This window comes from Elephantulus edwardii, unplaced genomic scaffold (assembly GCF_000299155.1).
Source record: "Elephantulus edwardii isolate Elephantulus edwardi_28Jun2011 unplaced genomic scaffold, EleEdw1.0 scaffold00056, whole genome shotgun sequence".
NCBI lineage: Eukaryota > Metazoa > Chordata > Mammalia > Macroscelidea > Macroscelididae > Elephantulus > Elephantulus edwardii.
In genome coordinates, this window is record NW_006399806.1 from 7,154,635 (window position 1) to 7,177,580 (window position 22,946).

General features: G+C 37.6%; 2 protein-coding genes across 2 annotated transcripts in view; both read left to right on the plus strand.

The window, feature by feature from the left end:
- The window catches only part of LOC102861725 (stromelysin-2-like), a 29,052-nt gene extending 26,529 nt beyond the window's left edge, over positions 1–2,523 (plus strand). The window contains exon 10 of the mRNA XM_006887352.1: positions 2,417–2,523. Coding sequence (XP_006887414.1) covers positions 2,417–2,523 — 107 coding nt within the window. The remainder of the gene's footprint in view (positions 1–2,416) is intronic.
- A 15,906-nt stretch (positions 2,524–18,429) lies between these two features.
- MMP10 (matrix metallopeptidase 10 (stromelysin 2)) overlaps positions 18,430–22,946 on the plus strand; it is a 39,708-nt gene continuing 35,191 nt past the window's right edge. Inside the window, exons 1-4 of the mRNA XM_006887353.1 lie at positions 18,430–18,531; positions 21,774–22,018; positions 22,104–22,252; positions 22,371–22,496. Of these exons, the coding sequence (XP_006887415.1) occupies positions 18,430–18,531; positions 21,774–22,018; positions 22,104–22,252; positions 22,371–22,496 (622 nt within the window). The remainder of the gene's footprint in view (positions 18,532–21,773; positions 22,019–22,103; positions 22,253–22,370; positions 22,497–22,946) is intronic.

Consider the following 22,946-nt stretch of genomic DNA (forward strand, 5'->3'; position numbering starts at 1 on the left):
GCAATCACTTGTTATGCATCAGAGCTGGACACTGACCAAGGAGGGTAGGAGGAGAATTGATGCTTTTGAGCTTTGGTGTTGAGAAGAGTGCTGGAGGTGCCATGGACTGCTAAGAGAACAAACAGATTCATCCTAGAGAGGGCTAAACCGGGCTGTTCCTCAGAGGCAAGGATTCTGAGGCTTCGTGTGACATACTTTGGTCATGTTGTAAAGAGAGACCGTTCCTTGGAGAGGGACATCATGCTTGGGAGGGTGGAGGGCAGGTGCAGGAGGGGAAGGCCCTCTGGGAGATGGATTGATTCGGTGACTGGGGCACTTGGGATGAGTTTGTTGGAGGTAATGAGATTGGCACAGTACAGAGCAGTTTAGAGCTATTGTACATAGGGTCGCTATCTGTCGCAAGCCACTCGACGGCACATAACAACAACAACAACAAGATTCTCATTGGTTGTAAAATTTCTCTGGAAGGGAATTTTATAGGATTACTTCTGCAGCATCACAATTTAGCATTGATTTCAGAGTTTTGTAGACCTTTTCAAAGAACTTGTAGAATTGATCACACAGAAATGCCTCTTAATCCATCTACATCTATCTATGTTTTAAGTGATTTACCTCCCAAGCATATTAGGAGAATCTTGTCTTAGGGACCAGCTGTAGGTCTCTGGCCACATCCGGGAGGTCAGCTACCACTGTGCATCCTGTATTCCCACATATTTGCACTGGTGTCTGAGATTGCTGCAGCTGTTCTTGTGTTATTGTGCTCTTTCTTTCCAAATCTTATGAATACCTTGACTTATTTTTCCTTGCATGACAGGTTTCTGTTCTGTCATTCAAACTATGGTACAAACAGAGTAAAAATTTTTGAACAGCAAAAAAAGTGGAATAGAGAAAACTATATTATGGCAAAATTTACTTAATTTTAGCTATAATAAATCTAATGTTTATATAATTGTACTTATTAAGAATTCAACATAGAAATATCCTTATTTGATGTAACAGATGTACATGCAAATTAATTATATTGTGACAGTTATCTTCCTGTAGGTTTTTTTTAAGGTTATTGGGCATTTTTTTAGGATTACATTTCAATCCTAAACTTAGAGAGAAGAGACAATTTAAAAAGAGAGCTGAACATATCCTTCCTTTCCTACTAGTAAAGAGGTTACAATGCAACAGTTCTTTGGTTTCCAACAAAAACTGCCTTGAGTTATGCTGTGTATATTGTTTTGCCCTGAGGTTTAGTTTCTATTTATTTATGACAATATTTTACCCATTGCTACCATTACTTTGGTATTTTAAATTGTCTCAAATTTCAAAATGGAAGCTTCTTCAGGGTAATTTCTGTGTCTTTCAAAATGAACTTATAAGGAAATTTACATTTTTTCACTTGAATTAACTTTAACATTTTTTTTCAATCAGTTTGTCTATTGGTATAATAGGTAATAATGATATCACTAAAGTTATTAAATTATGCTTTATTTTTTAACATACTTAATTTTTTTATTTTTAAATTCCCTATTCCCTCTATACAAGAACCTTTGCTAAAACACTTTCTAAATTATGCTTTATTTTTATAACTTCTACTTTGCTCTGTATCTTCTACACACATAACTCAATTATTTAAAAAATTACACATTTGTTTCTACTCTAACTACTTTCCCTCTTGTAGAAACTCCCTTAAAGAATAAGGGAGAATGATATGAAACAAAATGTGAATAAAGAAGTGGATAAAATATAATGTATGTAAGTTAAAAAAAATCGCTAAACTTAAATGAAAACTAGCATAGATCTTGATAAAGAAAAAATTGCTGTTGCTTTTTCTGTAAAAAAATAAAAAATGAATAGGGATACCACAGCTTGAAAATTATAATGCTAAGAACTTATGATCTTAGCACTAAGATAACAAAATTGTATACACAGCAAGAAATTAACATCTGATATATATTTTTATTTTTTCATTTTCTTGGGTTCAGTTGCCTCTCAAGTTGTGATTTAGGGCATGGTTGAGACAGAAGGAGCAAAAGATTGGGAAAAGGGGGGAAAAGTTAAAGTTGTTTTTAAAAAAAATTTACAACTTTATCTCTTAGGACAGTGTCATTTATTATTCCACAGCAATGACTTTGAAGTCAGATAAAGAGGAGATCAAGCTTCCATTCAACTTTCATCAGTGACATTACCTTTGGGAAGAATCTTCAAACTGCTATAATTTTCTGGGATTTTTATTTTCTTCATTAGTACCATTTAGTTTATTTGTAAGCATGAGTGAGATAAAGCATGTATAAATAACATTTAGTGCAGCACAGCATAACCACCCAGTAAATGCTATTTGTTAATAACTTGTCTTCTTCTAAGTTATGCATGTTGTAAAAGTGGTTTGCTGAAAGAATGTCTCATTATAATCTCCTCTAAATTTCAGGATTGTTTTATTTCTTCAGTGGACCGGTACAGATTGAGTTTGACCCTGATGCCAAGACGGTGACAAAGCGTGTGAAGAGTAACAGTTGGTTAGGTTGTAAAACATGAGAAGGAGAAGAAGACAAGACAGACACTTGAGGTGAATACACTATTATTAATCTAATCATTCATTGCATTTGAACGTGCAGGAACCAAAGAAGACAGGACTTGATAAAAAGATTTAGATGGTTATAATTCTAAGCCATCAAATATTTATTCCAATGGCTTTAGTGGCATCAAATAGAAGTAGGATATACTCATGAAAAATTGACGAGAGAATGTGTCTTCATTGGTAGGGATTTTTGTAATTTAATAAATATATTTTACTTGTGACATGTTATTTGTTCTCTAGAATTCTTTTTCACTACACTGAGCACCCTGTGACGTATCTCCTGGCAGACAGAAGTGGATGCTATAGAATCCCATACTCCAGGGTTGGGACATAAAGCTGAGACTTGGCCTTTCCCTTCTTTCCTTCTTCGGAGAATAGGATTTGGTCTTTTTCTCTAAGATATTGTCTTTTATACACAATTATTCCAATACTGGGAATATACCCTGAGAATATGAGAATTGAGGCACAAACTGACATCCGTACACCAATGTCAATAGCAGCATTATTCACCATCACAAGAATATGCAAACAGCCCAAACATCCAACCACAAATTAATGGATTGAGAAATTATGGCACATTCACACAACGGAATACTATGCAGCATGCAGGAGCAATAACTTTGTAAATTTTTACTTAACTTTGGAGGGACTGGAGAGCATTATGCTGAGTGAACTAAGTCAGTCCCACAAGGATAAATATTGTATAAAACCATTACTATAGAATGAGTGTAAGTGTCCAGGAGGAGTTGGAGAGGCTGGAAGCAGAGGAATGTGGATGTGCAGGGGGAAGGGAGAATTAATCATTGGGTTGTACAGTTTGATGGGGGTGGGATGAGGGAAATGGAAAGAATGTGTATTCTAATTTTATAAATAAACTAGTGGTGGGGGTGGGGGGGCGCAGGGAGAAGGCTCCAGACAGTCATTTTGACTGGAACTTAGTAAATGAGCTGCCTTAGTATAGTTTTGGAGAAAGATAATGTTACATAGGTTGTTGTTGCTGATGTTGTTGAGTGAATATAATTCATAGCAATGCTATGAACAAAGATCTGAGCTCTTTTCTATCCTACACTATCCTCACATTTGTGTTTTTATCATTTTCTTTTTTTCTTCTTTATTTTATACTGTTTTATTTACAAAGTTTGAATGTATTGTTTTTCACACTAGATCTTTCTCATTTCCTTTGCCTCTCCCTCCAACCATCAAATTGTGTGACTCTGTGATTAACCACTTTTTGCTTCTACCCTCAACCCCCTTGGGTCCTTTTAGTTGTTCTGCAAAATGGACTTGCACAATATTTGTCTTTTGGGGACTGAGTTAATTCACTTAGCATAACACTTTCCAGTTCCTCCCAAGTCAGATAGTAATGTACAAAACCATAGCTCCTTCATGCTGCTTATAGTATTCCATCGTGTGAAAGTATCATAATTTCCCAAACCATTTAATTGTTGTTGCATGTTGGAAATAATTTAAGTAGAATTGGTGATAGATCCTCTCTAAATGTTTGGTAGAATTCAGTTGTGAAGTCTGGTCCAGGATTTTTCTTATGGGGAAGTCTTTTTATGACCTGTTCCAACTCTTATTTGGTGATCTTTCTGTTCAAATGTTCTATATCTCTCCTTGTCAATCTGGGTAGGGCATGGGTTTCAAGAAATTTGTCCATTTCCTTTAGGTTTTTAAAATTTATCAGAGTATAGCTTTTCATACTATTCCGATATTATAGATTTTATTTCATCTGGTTCTGTTGTAATGTTACCTCTATTATTTAGATTCGAGTTATCTGTGTCTTCTTTTTTCACCCTTTTGTTACGTTTGCCAGTGGTTTGTCAATTTTATTGACCCTTTCGAGAAACCAGTTTCTGATCTTATTGATGGTTTCAATTGTTTTTCTATTTTCTATCTCTTTGATTTCCTCTCTTGTCCTTATATTTTCTTTTCTTCTACAGGTTGTAGGATTAGATTTTTGGGTTTTTTTCTTTTCTTTTTCTATTTGATGAAGGTGTTGGGTTAATCATTGATTTTGCTTCTTTCTTCCTTTTTATGTGTGTGCCTATTGCTATGAATTCCCCTCTGTGGACTGCCTTAGTTGTATCCCAGAGGTGTTGTTATGGTGTATTTTCATTTGTTTCAAACAACTTTTTTGTTTGATTCTTTATTTACTTTATAACCTATTTGTGTTGTAGCAGAAAGTTATTCAGTTTACACATGTGTAGTTTTGTAAACTTTACCCCTCTGTGGTTAATTTCTAGTTTTATGGCATTGTGGTCTGAAAAGACACTTTGTATTATTTCAATGTTTTGGGTTGTTTGTTTTTTTTAATTTGTTGAGGCTTGGTTTGTGTACTAATATGTGCTTGATTCTGGAGAATGTATCCTGTACACTTGAGAAGAAAGTGAATTGAGTTTTAGTTGGGTGCAGTACCCCAAATACACTCTCAAAGTCAAGGTGCCTGATCTTATACTTTAGATTTTTGTTGAGTTTCTTTTGAGTTTACCTATCCTTTGGTGACAGTGATGTCAAGTCTCCTACTACTATTGTGGTGTCTTCTATTTCTTTCTTCAATTTGGTTAACCATTGTTTTATTTCTTTTGCAGGTCTATCATTTGGGTCTAACCCATGTTGATCAGGGTTATGTCTTCATGATCTAGTGTGCCTTTATTCAGTATGTAATGCACTGTCTTATCTTTTATGGTAGTTTTCCTTCTGAAATCTATTTTGTAAGAAATTAATATTGCCACTCCTGCATTTTTCAGATTGCCATGTGTTTGGTGTATTTTTTCCCAGATTTTGAGTCTGTATTTCTCTCCATTTTTCAGATGGATCACTTTTAGGTAATAATATATTGATCAGTTTTGTTGTTTTATCCATTCATCTACTCTTTTTCTCTTAATTGATGCATTTAGTCCATTCACATAAAGTGTGATTATTGTCAGGCCAAGATTTTCTTTTGCCATTTTGATTTTTCTGTTGTTGGTGGTTACTATTGCCCCTGCAGTTTCATTTGGCATCTCCATGTGGAGGACTTCAACTAAAATTTCTTATAGTTTTGGTATTGTTTTCAAAATCCCTTAAGTTCCTTCTTTTCTACAAAGGATCTAATTTCTCCTTCATATTTGATGGAAAACTTTTCTGAATATAGGATCCTTGGTTGGCAATTATTTTCTTTCAACTTTCTTTATATACCATCCCATTGTCTTCTAGATAAAATTATTTCTGCTGAGAAATCAGAACTTAATCTAATAGTTTTCCTTAAGTAGGTGACTATTTGCTTTTCTCATGCTGCTTTTAGAATAATATTCTATCCTTATCTTTTAATCTGGAGAATTGACTATGATATGTCTTGATGTTTTTCTTTTTGGGTCAAGTCTACTTTGGTTTTGTTGTGCTTCTTGAATGTGGTTTTCCCCATGCTTCAAAATACATTGTAAGTTTTCTTCTTGTACTTCTTCCACAATTTTCTCAGTGATTTTCCTGTCAATCTCCTCTACTGGAATTCCAATCATGGGTTTTTTTTTTTTATGTCATCTGACATAATTCTAATATTTTCTTCATTTTCTTAACATCTCATCTCTGGTTTTTCTTCTAGGATGGTTCCAGTGAGGCTCTTGTCTTCTAGGTTACTGACTTTCTGTTGTATCTCTTCAGCTCTACTATTTTGTCTTATCAGCATGTTGGGCACTTCTGGCATTTCTAGCTTAATATTCTGGATTGCATTTTCATGATTTTCTGTTATTTACAGTACTGTGTTGGCTGCACCCCCTCTATCTTGTTGATGACTTTTTTAAGTTCTTGTACCTCTTTATCTATACTTTCATTTTTTTCTTCCATCTTTTGCATTTCCTTCCACAGCTTTTCAAGCTCATCAATGTTTCTTCTGGATTGTTTTCTCTATGGTATTTGCTTGCTTAATTGTTTATTTCACCATTTACATCTTCTTTTGTAGCTCTTAAAATACTCCACATCAACATATTTCTTCTGGTTCTGTCTTTGGTATTCATTGGATCTGCTGATTGAGAAGAAGGGTTGTTTTGCTTTTTCATGGTAACTGAGGTAGACTGCTGCTTTCTTGACCTTATATGAGTCTTTTCTTGGTAGATGTTAGGTCATTGTCCCTATAGAGTGACTCAGAGTATGGCTGTGTTATGTGAAGAATCTTTATATGCTCCCTTCTTGGCCTACCAGCAGTGTTTCACCCATAGAACCTGAATAGGAAACCAGAAAACCTATTGTTCCCTACCAGAATTGGCATTTCCACCTCACTTGAGCTGTCCCAGTCCCTTGCATATGAATGTAAAGGGTCCCACTTGGTGTAACTAAACAGCAGTGTTTCACCTAAAGTATCTGAATAGAAAACCAGGAAGCCTGTTGTTCCCTTCTAGAACTGGTGTTGCCCACCTTGCCCAAGATGTCCCAGTTCCTTCTACTTGAGTTTAAGGGGTTCCACATGTCATAGTTTAACATCAGTGTTTTCCCCAAAGTACTAGAATAGGAAAGCAAGAAGCCTGCTGTTCCCTTTTAAAATTGGCATCTCCACCTCACTCGCTCTGTCCTAGTCTCTTCCATTTGAGCTGCATGGTAAGCAGGGGTGTTGCACAGAAGAGAGACACCGCATTCACAGTACTTTGGGGGAATCACTACTTTTAAACTACATTCTCACACTTCTTTATACAAAAGACCCTACTGAAGTAGTCACTATCTCAATCCGCCTGGTTGAGGGTCTTCCTCTCCATTATGGATTCTCTACCCTTCCCAGCATTATGTCCTTTTCCAAGAAATAGTCCCCTCCTAGCTACAGGCTCAATGTATGTAAGGTGAAGCTTCATCACTCTTGCATCAAAGAGCACTTCACCTGCACCCTCTACAAGTCATATCTGTTTGTTCTCTTAGCTATCCATGGGATATTCAGTGATCTTCTCCAACACCACAGTCTAAAGAAGGAACGGCTTTTACTGTCATCCTTATTCATTGTCCTGCTTTCAGATGTATAGCAAGTAATCAGAAAGATTATGGCTTGGATCAGACACACCTTAATTCTCCAATTGACATCATTACTCCTCAAAAATTTGGAGAGGTTCCTAAGTGCATATTTTGCCAGTGCAATGCATTATTTCCTGACTGCTGGTACCAAGGGTGTTAATTGTGGATTCAAGCAATATGAAGCTGTTGACAGTTTCAATTTCATCCCCATCCATCATGACAATGCTTATCAGTCCAGCAGGAAAAATATTTGCTTTCTTGGCACTGAAATGAAATCCATGCCAAAGACTGCATTACTCAATTTTCTATAACAAGTGCTTCAAGTCCTACTCACTTGCAGCAAGCAAGGTTGTACCATTTACATAATACAGGATATCATTGAGCCAAAAACTAACAGGCTTAAAATCTAGTGGAGGGTCACTACTAGTGAGAACCAACCCAAAACTAGTAGGTTTGGCTTGTTAGTTTATACAATCATGATAAAATCATCAGCTATTTGTACGATTACAGACACATAGATCAAGAGAACAGAATGGATAACCCATACATAAATCTTATGTATGCATACTTAATCCTTGACAATTTATTTAAAAATATGCACAGGATGTCAGAAGACATTTTACTAAAGAAGAAATAGAAATTAATAACAAAGAGAGAAATAAATGCTCTATATCATTAGTTATAATATAGATGCAAATAAAAATAACAGTGATTTATAATTTCACCACAGCACTAAAAGTGTAGAGAGAGTATAACTCAAATTGTAATGGTAGGACTGTAATATAATGTAATCACTGATGAAAATTCATCTTTTGAATGTCAACTATAATTTTATTTAAAAGATTTGGCAATTAAATGCTGTTTGATCTAGCAATGCCACTGCTTATATATTTTCTTAATAAATAAGGGCCAGGACTTGAGCACCAAGTGCACACCATGGTCATATAGCCATACTCACAATAAGAAAGAGATGGAGACAACTTAAATGGATGAATAGATAAACAATTTGTGGTACATGCATAGAATGAAATGCAATCTAGAACTACAGAATAACGAAAAATTGAAGAAATTAAGGTTCATGAATTAATCTTAAGGACATCACATTGACTTAAATAAGTCAATCATGAAATGAGAGATGTTGTATAGCGTCTAGGACAGACTTATTCACAGAGAGAAATACTCTTTTACTGTCACCAGAGAGGGTATAGAATGGGAAGACCGGGAAAATCATTAACTAGACATTAAAACGCATTGTCATCAACACATAGCTGACCACCAGCAGGTTTTATGATGCTGTAAATAGCCTAAGAGGAAATTGCTCATCTTTTTCTTGGAACCACTGGTGAATCTGGACTCTCAGAGAGGTGTTTCTTTTCAGATACCAACACATATACATATATCAACACAGAACACATAAACACATATATTAAGTTGAATGAATGGAAGGGCAATATGCATTAAGCAGGTGATCAGCACAATATTGCTGAAAGAAAGCAAGAGTTTTAGACAACAAAGATGGCAATAAATACTATTACATACCTAATCCTACGTTACAAGTTACTGTTGTTTTTATGTACTGTTGAGTTACTACAAATCATAGCAACCCTATGAACAATAGCTCGGAAACCTGCCCTTTGTAGAGCCAATGTCACTGTCTCGACATGCCTGTCCCCACTACCACAGTCAGTGTGTCAATCCTTTTGATCCAGAGTCTTCCTCCTGTGCTGAGCCTCCACTCTTCCAAACATGATGTCCTTCTCTAAAGATGGTAAACCCTGGCAATACATCCAAATTATGTGAAATGGAGTTTAAAAAGCTTTGCCTACAAAAGCAACCTGGCTTCACCCTTTCCATGACAGATTTGTTTGTTCTTTTGGCAGTCTACAGTATGTTCAATACCCTTCTCCAGCACAGTAACTCAAAAGATATCCAGGCTTCTTCTGCCATCCTGAATCATTGTCTAGCTCTCTGATGCATAGCAAGTAATTGTGAAGACCATGGCCTGGATCAAGTGCATCTTAGTCTCTAGACTGACATCAATGCTCTTCAGTAATTTGAGAGGCCTCTGACAGCCGACATTCCCAATGAAACTTATCTTTTGCCCCAGTCACTGAGCCACAGTTGAAGACTCAGTTGTCTTTCCCTCGAAACCCCTCACTTCCAGACACTGCCCCCCAGCCCACCAACTTATACCACCACCACCTTCCACATGCTGTTTCTCCTGAGAAGAAATCATATCATATGTCTTCTATTTAGAACCTCCACTTTTTCAACCTCTTTGCTGATACAAGTAAAGTTCATGACCTGCTTCCTGCTGGGATCATGTCCATTTAAGAATTAAAGAGAAAAAAAATTAAAGCGTAAAGGCAGGAAGACCCTTACTACTGTCCAAGGGATCACTGATGATTATGGTGAAAAGAAACTTGTGAAGGCATTCAAAAAGAACTGTTCCTGCAAGAACTGTCCTGTCCTTGAGCATCCAGAATATGGATATAGGGTGACCAGCGCAAGAGCACGTGCCAGTTCCTTGTGGAGACTGGACTGGCTAAGGACGACCAGATGAATGAAGGTTCATGGCTATTAAGACTTGTGAATCCCTGAGGATTTCTTTACAATGTGAACAAAATCTCTCTCCTGTCCCTTGTCACAGGTTTAACCTCACAGTTTGTATAATGTAACCATTTGGGGCCCATTTCATTTTGGGCTAGTGTAACTCCTACCTGTAATCATCTGAAAAGAGTCATGCTGTCTAGACTTGAAGTTTTTCAATTAAAGAAAGGTCAAGCAGTTGGTGCCTGACAGTGCCTAGCCCAAAACAAAGCAGTAATGTGAGGTTTCAGCCAAACTTAGGGCCCAAAGATCACAGATGTCTATGTCTGGCCCATAGCTCCACTGCCCCAAGAGAATATCCACATAAGCAGCGCTAGAAGGAGCTGAGGAGAGGATGGCGTAAGGAAGATATCCCACTAGAAGGAGCTGTAGCAGCAAAAGAAAGATCACTGGTACCTTCAGTCCAGCAAGGTGGGCAGAGCTTACGAGTGAAGTGATGGGACATCTGGCTTGCCACCAAGGTCTTTGTTCCTTCTTACCAGACACATCCTGATGTTTTGTCCACCCCGGAAAACACCAGGATGTGAGGCTAACTTCAGAGTTAAACTTTTTTAAAATAAAATTTTTATTTTATCTTGGTTTACTTAAAATGTTTATGTACTTTGTATTTCTCACCAGATCTTTCCCATTTCCTTTACCCAGCCCTCCCTCTACCGATCACATTGTGGGACCCTATGAATATCAACATACACACACACCCCCATCTTCACCACTCTGCTCCCACCCCTTCCCCCCCTTGGATCCTTATACACCTTTTACTAGTCATCTTTCCATTTCGATAACAATGGTCTTATACAGTATTTGTCTTTATGGGACTGAGTTAGTTAATTTAGCATAATTCTCTCCAGACTCTCCCAAGTTAGGTAGTAATTTCCAAAACTATTGTTTCTGCATGCTGCAGAAAGAGTTAAACTTTTGACAAGGAAACATATTTCAAACTGATGTATCAGTAATAGTTAGCTACAAGCCTTGCAACTTTATAACAAAAGCTGTCCAATGCCATGTGAAGTAACAACTGATTCTTTATTTTCCCCTTTCAATACTAAAAAAATAAAGATTCTCACCACTGAGCTAATTGGCAGCATTATGATAGATGATGAAGTGAATCAGATTGTTTAACAGCTTTAGATTGCTTGACTCCACAATCAACACTCTTGGTACCTGTAGCCAGGAAATAAAAAATTCATTGAGAAAAACTGGATGAAATATGTTCACGGCATTGAAGTCTATGGGGGAGAGAATAGTCTAAAAGTATTATATTTTAGGGCATTATTTTTATCGTAGGAGTATGCAATGAGGGTTGCAGAGTGCATTATATTTGGGGGTAGGGGGTGGGGTTTGGGGAGGTGGGGGGGAGGATTGTGTACCAATGAGGGAGTTTTTCTTTTGCTTTTCAAGGAGAGGAGCAAACGGGGGGGGGGATGGGGGTGTGGGAGGGGGGAGGGGTTTGTGCGGGGAGAAGGGTGCAACAATGAATGAATGGAATTCCAAAATCTCTGTAGATGTTCATTGAAATGAAAAATAAACAACCTAAATTAAAAATAAAAACAAAAGAAAAAAAAAGAACAAAAATTCATTGCATTAGTGAAGCCAGCTGTCAGAGACCTCTTCAGAGTACTAAAGAGCAACGATGTCAATCTGGATAAAAAGGTGTGCCTAGTTTAGGCCATAATCTTTGCAATTGCTTGCTATGTGTCAGAAAGCTGGGCAATGACTAGGTATGCCACAAAGGTAATTGATGCCTTTGAGCTGTGATGCTGAAGAAGAGAATTGATATACCATGGACTGCTAGGAGAACAAACAGGTTTATCCTAGAGAGGGTGAAACCAGGCTGCTTCTTTGAGGCAAGGATTCTGCTGCTTCATCTGACATACTTTGGGCAGGTTGCTTGGAGGGACCAGTCCATGGAGAGGGAAGTCATGCTTGGGAGGGTGGAGGAACAGCACAAAATAGGACAACTCTTAATGAGATGGATTGATTCAGTGACTAGGATAATGAGGGTAGGTTTGTCAGAGACAATAAGGTTGCCACAGGTGAGAGCAAGTTTCAGGGGTATTGTACATTGGATTGCTATGAGTCACAAGCAACTGACTGTACTTAACAATAGTTTTGATGTTATATATTTAAACTCTTCTTTAAATGAAACTTATTTTCAGAAACAAAAGACATATTTGTATTTTGATTTCCTGACTGCTTCTACTGAGAGTGATGACTGCAGATCCAAGCAGGATTAAATTGGTAACAAACTCAACCTTTTAATCACAATGCTGCCATTAACCCAGGGGTGAGAATTTTTGTTTTCTTTATAATGAACTTCAGTATATATTGAAGGCTGTAGTTCTCGATGCGGTAAATGCTTTCAGTCTTCCTCAGTTTTCAGCAAATAAGGTAACAAACATTATCTACAAGTATTCACCTCTTAGGCTAACAGGCAAGATAAATAGGTATGGACAGGTGAAAAGAATCTCACTCATGAGCGTACATAGCTTTGATAGATGGTATTTTGACATGTGCATTTGACCTTGTGGTAATCATATCCATCTATACAATAGAGCAAATAGGGCCAGGTTAAGAAAACCCCTTGACCACAACTAAACAATCTGAGAGAGGAGATGCTGGCCCTGGAAATTCAGAACCACAGTCTCATAGAACATTAAGGTCAATTTGCATAAGTCAGTCTATAAAGACAATGTTCTACATTCCATTTTTGTGGATAGCTTAGTGGTTTTAGCTTCTAAAAATTTGAAAGCAGCCTCTGCACACAGTGAAGAAACAGATACACAGCAACAATTAGTACCTCATGTGCCTTCACAAAGCTGTGAGTAATTAGTTCTGGGTAAACAACACTGATAGCTCTATAAAGGAGTATAATAGAAGAGTCTAGAGACTGAGGTGAAAAATGTAATATTATATTGAAAAAAAAGAGAGAGGAGGAATTAGGTTTACTGGATTGATGGACACTGATGAACTCCCACCTCCAAGACTTTGACTTTTTGGCCTGGAACAAAGCTCATCCCTGAGGCCTGACACTAAGTCAGGAAAAAGGCAGTTTCATGTAGATGACACAACCTTGATTGCCGAAACTGAGGAGGACCTGAGGCATTTGCTACAGAAGGTCAAGGACTACAGCCTTCAATATGAATTAAAGCGCAAAATCAAGAAAACAAAGATCCTCACCACTGAGCCGATTGGAAGCATCATGATAGATGAAGAGATTGTTAGCAGCTTCAACACACTTGGTACCAGCCGCCAGGAAATCAAAAGACGAATTGCGTTACTGAAGAGCAATATATATATAATGTCAGTCTGGAGACAAATGTGCACCTGATCCTGGCTACGGTCTTCACAATTACTTACTATACAGCAAAAAGCTGGACAGTGACTAAGGATGACAGAAGAATTCATGCTTTTGAGTTGTGGTACTGATGAAGAGCATTTAATATACCATGGATTGCTAGGAGAACAAACAGCTTTGTCCTGCAGAGGGTAAAAGCAGGCTGCTCCTTGGAGGCAATGATTTTGAAGCTTCATCTGACATACTTTGGGCATGTTGCAAGGAGGGACCAGTCCTTAGAGAGGAACATTATATTTGAAAGTATGGAGGGACAGCACAAGAGAGGAAGACCTTCAATGAGATGAATTGACTCAGTGACTGGAGTGATGAGGGTGGGTATTTCAGAAAATGAACTCAAATCAAGATAGAGCAGGGTTCAGAGCTGTTATACATAGAGTTGATCTCAATCATGAGAGACTAAATGGAATATAACAACAACATCAAGGGGTGAATAATAACACCATGGAGCTTGGTAGTTATTCCTTAGAGAAATCAACCACGAGAGAGAAAAAAAGCTGTAACACTATTCTGGGGATGAAACTGACAGAAAAGACATCAATGTTAAACAAAAGCAGAAACGTAAACAGGAATCTCAGAAAGAAAGTGGAAAGGCTCGTTTTGCATCATGAAGGTTGAAATCAAAGTCATGACAAAGTATGGAAAAACTACTAAAACCAATTGGTCCTTTATACTAAAATCACAATGAAAAGTTAAATAAAAGAGTATATTTTAAGCAAATGGTTATATTAATATTTATAGAATAAAAAATACTGGCTTGAGTTTAATTCTGCCAATCTATCAAACTGTGTTTAAGAGTTTAAAATTTCAAATAAGTGAACAGTATGACTGAATTATTCATTTGAAAACTATTTCCAATTGAAATGAAACTAGTAGCAACTTCTTTAGATTACTCTTTCTGAAAAGAAATGTGTGCAATTAAATTTGCATGATGGAAGGCCCCACTGGGTAGCTAAAACTTAGACCAACAAAGTATTTCTTTTTATAAAAGACTGTTTTTAAAACAACTATGAGATATCATCTCACCCCAGTCAGAACAGCAAAATTTAACAGAACAGCAAACAACGAATGCTGGTGAGCTTGTGGAGAAACTGGAACCCTTATTCACTGTTGGTGGAAGTGTAAAATGGTGCAACCACTATGGAAGGCAGTATAGTGCTTTCTCAAAAAGTTGTAAATAGAGACATCATTTGACCCAGCAATTCCACTACTGGGAATATACCCCAAAGAGAACATAAGTGACATCGAAGCAGATATATGCACACGGTTTTGTTCACAATAGCAAGGAGTTGGAAACAACCTAAGTGCCCATCAACAAACAAATGGATAGAGAAGTTGTGGTATATTCACACAATGAAATTCTACACTGCATTGAAAAACAAGGAACTCTTGCAATATTATTCAAAGTGGGTGACTCTGGAGGACGTTATGCTGAGTGGAGTATCTCAGAACAAAAGGACAAATACTGCATGGTGCCACTGTTGTAAAACAGGACTGACCTTGGGGTTGGGGAGAGACTGAGAAAGATGGGTTCAATAATGTGTACAATATTGAAACAGATGAGAGAGAAAACTGTTTAAAAGGGATATGTGATTATGTATTTTTGTCATGACAGGAGTCCAGAGCGAAGGCTGCATAGTGGAGTGGACCTGGGGGAGGGTTTGTAAAACAATAAAAGAATTTTTCTTTTACTTTTCCAAGAGTGTAGTGTACTAGGAGGAAGGGTTGGGAGGGGAGAAAAGTACAATAATGAATGAATGGGAATTCAAACTCTGTAAATTTTTACTGAAATTAATAATAATTTTTTTTTTAAAAAAAGACTGTTTTATTACCAACGTTCTTTAGAACTACAATTGCTTGACGGCAATACAAATAAATGAAAGTATACCACATTTTGGCTTATCTTAATATTGTTTTAATTTTTCTATTGACTAATGGTGTCTCTCATTACTTACTTTTACCTAGGATGAACTATTTTCACTGTGCAATCCTAGTATACCACTATGTATTATACCTTTGTTCTGCACAATAGTTTTCTTTAGAGTTATAGAATGTCTTTGAATCATCTGAACTTAATACTTCCCTATCAACACTTTTATTGTTCATTTGTTACATGGAATCTGGAGGAAGAATGTCTCAGTTCACTGTTTAGAGCAAATATTTAGTCTCAGGCCTATTTCTTGATAAGTCCTGACCGTATCCTCTTGAGGAGACTAGATAACCAGAGGCTGATAAGCCCTGGACTGATCAGATCCTGACAGGAACCCTGATCTCAACTTCCTGAGCAAACTACCATCCTATAGAAACTACAGCCCCTATAGAAGGAAGCTTTTTGTCTGCCTGTAGGTCATTCTGGCATTCTGGTCCTCTCTGAGAGCAGTCACCTGGCATCCCTCTCAGATCAATTAATAAAGGCCTGTTCCTTTTTGGGACTAGTTCCTTCTTTTCTTTCTTTCAGGTGTTTTGGTTTATTCCCCCCACCACCACCATCTATCAAAATCCTTCAGATCTTTTTTTTTTTTTTAGAAAATATGAAAGAAGTAAAGTAAACAAAAAATATGCATTGGAATAAATAGGTCTAACATTTATACATTAAGGACTGCCAAGAAAACAAACAGAACTATTTGGAGAGAATGAAACCAAGTTTCTCCTTGGAGGCAAAGATTTTGAATCTCCATCTCACATACTTTGGGCACGTGTCCAGGAAAAACCAGTCCTTGGAGAAGGATCATGCTCCTCAGAAGTGTGGACAGATGGTGCAGGTGAGCAAGACCTCGGATGAGACAGATTAGCACTATAACCGGGATGATGGGATTAAGTCTGTTATAGTGAGTGAGACTGGCTCAGGATAGGGTGGCTTCAGAGCTCTTATACAGAGTGTTGTTATGAGTCACAGGGGACTCGCCAGCACATAACAACAACAACAAGCAAGATACTTGTGAAAACTAGATGATGAATAAGTATGATAGAAGAATTGACGATTTGAACTGTAATATTCAAGAAAAGTACTGAATATACCATGTACTTTCAAAAGAAAAACCAGATATGTCTTGGAGAAAGTTCTGCCAGAATGCTCCTTGGAGTTGCAACATTGATAAAGCTTCAATTACATACTTTGGGCATGATAACAGGAGAGGCTATTTCTTGAAGAGGGTCATCTTGCATAGCAAGGTGAAGAGTCAGCAATAGAGAGGATGACCCTCAACCATGTGAATTGACACGGTGACTACAGCTATCAGTTCAAGTGTGTCAGAGATTGTGAGAATGGCAAATGATAGGACAGTTTCACATCTGTTGTTCACTGGGACTCTATAAGTTATACTCCATCTAACAACAATATAGGGAAATGAATATATAGCATAATCCCTATAGCCCTCTAAATGAGGTTGTATCTCCCCACATTGTGGTTGACTCAACACTGATGCATAGCTGACTGTCCAGCAGGTTTTCAGAGGCGGTAATTCACAGAGGAAAAGATTGCCTATCTTTCTCCTGCTAAGGTACAGGTGAAATAGAACGATCATAAAAGGGTCGATTTGGGGTTATCAGAACAACTCCCTAAAAAACATGCCCCCGGAGCTGAATGAATTAATATGCACTTCATTTTTATATACGAAAGAAATTATTTTCAAATATTATGTATTTGTGAAAGTCATTCCCCAACCCTTTGATTTTCAAATTGATGACCATTCTTTTCAATGCTGTAGAGCAATTCCTTGGCCGCAAGTTGATAGGCCTGGATCAGTAATCCGTACTGACTTAAGGTTTTGTTGTGGTGTTTAGTGTCATTAAATCAACTGCAACTAATGGCTACTTTATGAATAACAGATTTGAACCTGGTCTTTTCTTGTGCCATCTTCACAATACGCTCAAACCCGTCCTTAAAGTCACTGTGTCAGTGTATCTTATTGAAGGCCTTACTCTAGTTCTTTGACCTTTGCCAGCATGAATTCTTTTTTCCCAAGGACTGGCCTCTCCTGACAAAATGCCCAAAGATATGAGACAAAGTTTCTTTATTATTTCGTCCAAGGAGCATCCATCCTGATTGCACTTTCTCATGACAGACTATTTTATTCTTTTGGAAGTCCATGGGATATTCTGTATCCTTCTCCAGCACCACATTTTTCAAAGAAACTGGTTCTACTTCTGTCATTCTCCTTCATTGTTTATTTTTCAGATGTGACTAAAGAAGATGTAACTAAAGAAGAACCTTTAAATTCCTGAAGACCGCATTCTAACCAGTCAACCTCAAGTGATGTGGAGGTAGTGTGCACTGCTCAGGGGAATATTCCTGCACACTCCTGTTCAATTTTGAAAGTACATATCTCAGATATAGTAATTTTGTTTGGCATTCACCCTCCATGACTAGGAAAAATCTCTAGAATCCATGGTAATTTGAAATTATTTCCTGCATTTCCAGTTTTTGGATAAGGATTCTTCTTTGGAATCTTAAATCAAAATGTTCAGTATTGGTAGCTGGGCCCCAGGGAGTTCAGATCTCATGACAAAAGGCAGTTGTTCCTGGAGGACACGTTCTACTACTGACTCACCTTTTTTCGGTTTATACTTGAAGGCCTGACCTTTCAACTTTTTACCAGACTTGTCAACTTCCTCTCAATAAAGACACAAATGTAAATTATTTTGTCCTCTTTATAAACGTGAATGGCATTCCCTGGAGATTCTCTTGTGCAAATAGAGAAGATCAAGGGAAATTACTGCTGAAGTTTGTGTTATTTTCACATTGAATTTTGGTGAATATTCTTGGTGTCATTCAGATCTAAAACAGCAATAGCAAACAATCATACTGAAACATGAGTCACCAAACACATATCATGATCTAAGCATTGTCCTTCTATATAAGTCCTGTCCCTAGAAACTAGAGAGAAGGCAATAGAGAAGGTGAATTCTTTTAGTGAAGACAATGAGAATGGAAAATCTTGTGATCTGTGTGCTATTATGTCTACCAGCTTGTTTGGCTTACCCACTGAACAAGACAGTGAAGAAAGAACCAAACATTGACCTTGTCCAGGTAATTAATGATAGAAACTACAACAACTATTGCCTGCCCAAATAGAGAAGTAAATGTGTTCATTTGACTTTCCAACACAAAGTAGAGTGGTTTGAGTTTAGAAGTTATTGTGTTGGGATAACTTAAGATCAGATAATATTAAAGTACTAGAAGTAGAATTCTTTTTCCCCATATTAACAGATCAGGATAAAAAAACCCAGGTAGAAGATACAATTTCACAAGGTGATCATAAAATCACTTAGCAGAAATCACACCACCCACCAAGGGGAAAAAAATTAAAACAGAGGTCTCGAAGAAATATTAGATTAAGTGTGCTATTTACTAAGGGTAAGGGTGGAGAAGTGCTCAAGAGTGTGACTTTAAAATAGATGATGAGGCACTGGGTCTATGGGTTGGCCTCGGGTCTGTGACCTTGGAGTCTACCTCCACTTTGGGAGTCAGCTGTCTGGCTGGTTGGCGGCCAACTCGATGGTGGTCTCGTCTTGATGGCAATCATGCAAGGGAAGTTTCTAGGGTCCTTTTTGTTGTATGTTACTGTTCTTTTTGCCCCCTCAAGTGGGTGTCCCTTGAGCCTTAGACTAACCTTAAGGGTGGAAGTCTGCTCAAAAGCGTGGCTTTAAAATCCTGTATTAATTTATTAATTGTAGAAGAATATTCTTTAAAAGACACAGTAATCACTTGTCTATTTGCTGTACTGAACAACTTGGAGTTGCTGTCATGCTAAACACTGTTCTATAGTCGTGTCAAATACCATAATGGTTACTCATTTTGTACAATGGTTGGATGAGCTTCCAAACTGATCCACGTTAAGAAACAGGAGTGGCATCCACTTCCTAAACTAGATGTCTCTGGAAACTCTACTAATTCTCTTACAAATGTACAGAAATTATGCTAGTTATAGAATAGAGTTCAGGTCTTTTGTGCAAAGTTTACTCTGAGTCGTATTCAACTCGACAACATTTAACCACTGCTAAATGAGACTAGTGCTGTTATATCTCGAGGAACATTCTTCCTCTTTGCATATCACTCTTTGTCAATGTGCTGTATGAGGTAACCTGAGTTTGCTATGATGCTGAACTTTGTGCCATGGGGAAATCAAATACCATAATGGTTTCTCATTGTGGACAGTGTTTGGTGGAGATCCCAGTTGTAAAACAGGTTTGGAAGTAGGAGTGGCATCCACTTCCTAAACCACATACCTCTGGAAACAATATGAACTTGTGTAAAACAATGATAACTATGGAAAGGCATTAAGTCTTTTGTTCATAGAGTTGCTATAAGTCTACCTCAACTCGATAGCAATCAACAACAGTGTCAAATATCAGCAACCAGAAATATTAACCATTTGACCCACAGAAGGACTAAGAGATGGGAGCTCAGTGGCCTAGTGGTAAAGAGTTACTCTGTCAACCCATGTCAAGCAGTTTAAATTCCTGGACTTTAGGATGGCCTTCCACATCTTGAGGAAGGACCCGTATGGAATGCTCAGGGCTCTTATGGTTTTCTTTTCATCTCAAGTCAGCAGAGGGGACTTGACACATGAATTGGAAGTGTCTGGCCCAGAGTCTGCCAGCATTTGGGCTAGCTGGAATGTTAAAATACTGAAATGTTTGGCCACTTCTGTAGGCTGAGGGCTAGTGTGTTATGAATTTCGGTTCAAGCTGGACCTTAGGATGGCCTATTTGCTCTACTGAAATAACATAAAATTCCTGTGATGATGGACAACCAGGCCAGAGGTGTGTCAAACACCCTAATTGGCTACCCATCATGGGTAGTTTTTGTTGGAGCTCCCAGATTGATTCAGATTTAGAAACAGGACTGACATCCACTTCCTAAACTACATGCCTATGGAAAGTCTAAAAATTTGGAGAAACAATGATAGTTATAGAAAGGCTTCAGACCTTTGTTCATTTTCTGTTTATATATGTATCCTTCCCTCCTGTGTACTCAGTCTATATGGTGGACAAGACAAATCATTAAAGAAGTAAGACTCTTTGAAGAAACATGTGGTATCAGAACAGGAAAAAGTTGAAAAAACAGAGGAATGCTCCAAGATGGGCACTTTTGGGTGGTGAGAGTCAATGAGAATGCATGATTATAGAGGAATTTGGAATAAAGGAGTTCATGGAGTTTGAACCATGCTCTGGTTCTTAAATTCGGTATGGCCCTCAGAAGCTTTGAAGCAGGAGTGGCATCCAGTTCCAAAATAGTGTGCCTCCAGAAACCCTATGAACCTAGAGAAAGGATGAAAGTTATACAAGTGTTCAGGTCTTTTGTTCATAGGGTCACTATGAGTTTTCTACAACTCAATGGCACTTAACAACAATAACAACATAGAGAGAGCTCAGTTGGCCTACTGGACAAAAAGTGATGCTACCAAGCCAAAGGTGGGTAACTTTAATCTATGGCCCACAGGCCTGTTTTTAATTGTTTTTGGTCAAACATTCTTTTAGGTCATATAGCCCTGGTCTGCCCACTTACTGTACAGAGGTAACTCATGGTTGATGTGATGCTGAATGCTGTGATATTCATGTGTCAAACGTGGTAATGGTTACCCATGGTGGACAGTGTTTATTTGAGCTGCCCAATTAAAACAAGATTGTACACAAGAGTGGCATCCACTTCCAAAATAGCTTGCCTCCAGAAATCCTGTGAACATGAAGAAAGGATGAAAGTTATACAAGTGTTCAGGTCTTTCGTTCATAGGGTTGCTATGAGTTGCCTATGCCTGACTATGGGAAGCCAGTACTAAATATTTGTAATAAACTAATTGCTATTTCAGGATGTGGGGGAGGCACAGTTCAAGCTAGAGTTCACCCTGAGGCACTAAGGCAATCCTTAAGGGTTTACAGGAATCTTGCATTGTATTTGCTGACCCCTCCCTCCTGAGTCTGGAGGAAGGTTTTCAAGAGAAAGAGCTTAGCTTCATTTGCATTGAATTTTCTTTGTGATTTACTTCCTGATAATTTTCAGTAAAGATACAGGGAAGCTGGAATGGGGGTCTTCAGTCGAGAACTGCTGGCCCCCTGTTTTATGCTCTCTGTTCTATCTCATTCCTGGCTGTCTGTCTCATTATTAATAAAATTACTTTACCCTTGATCTGCAACACTTGACAGCACTTAACAACAACAACAACATTTACTTTTGCTTCAACTAGAGAGTAATTAAAGCATAATATGAAATTGGGGCAACTCTAGACATTTATGAAAGTTACTTGAAATCTATGCTTTTATTCTATCTAGAAATACCTTGAAAATGACCATGATCTTGGAAATGATGTGAAAGAATTTGTGAGAAGAAATGGCAGCAGTGCTGTGGTTAAAAAAACACAAGAAATCCAGAGGTCCCCAGGGTTGAAGGTGATGGAGAAGTGGGACTCTGACACCCTACAAGTAATGCATAAGACCATATGTGGAGTTCCAAATGTTAGTCCCATCTCTAGATATCCAGGCTTACGCAAGTGGAGGAAAACTAATCTTACTTACAGGTAATGGCTCCACAGTCCTTACATACTGTGAAAACTTTAAAGTTACTGTAATAGAAGAATATGTCTGCTCTTTTTTCATTTACAGAATTGTGAACTACATACCAAAGCTATCAAGAAATGCTACTGACTTTGCCATTGAGAAAGCTCTGAAACTCTGGGAGGTGGCAACTCCTCTCATGTTCTCTAGGCTTTATGATGGAGAGGCTGACATAATGATCTCTTTTATGAGTAGAGGTAAAAAATATTAATAATTTTAAAACTATAAATACACATTTAGCAGATGTTATTTTATTAGAAAACATAGAAAAAATCTCATTTCTCTTTTGTCTGATATAAAATTTTTGCCTATTAGATCATAAAGACTATGGATTTTTTGACATACCTGCATTTGCTCTGGCTCATGCCTTTTCACCTGGACCAGGGTTACGTGGAGACATTCATTTCTATGATGACATACAATGGACAGAGGATTATTCAGGTGAGTCCTAAATCTCTCAGAGTAATTTCAGAAATAATCCTCAGCCTAGTCTGGAAAGAATTTAAATATCTAAAATGAGTAGTAAAGAAATGTCGTACATAACTAATACTTGTTATGATTTGAATAGAAATCTGAAGCACTCTTTGTTCTAATACTTAAAGAAAAATGTTATAAAATGTCTGCATTTATTTCCTTTCTTTCATTTTATTTCAAGCATAAATTTACTTCAATAATGGAGCTCTGGTGGCCTAATATGTTAGGAGTTGCATTGACAGCAAAAGGCACACTGAATCCATCATCTGCTAAGTGAGGGCGAGACAAAAGGTAGTTCTGAGACACTCTAAGTATACAAACACTCAAACACTCACTCATTACTGTCAAGTTAGAATAATCCATTCATAGCTGACCCTCCTGTAGGTTTGGAGAAGGCTATATCTACATATGTATAGC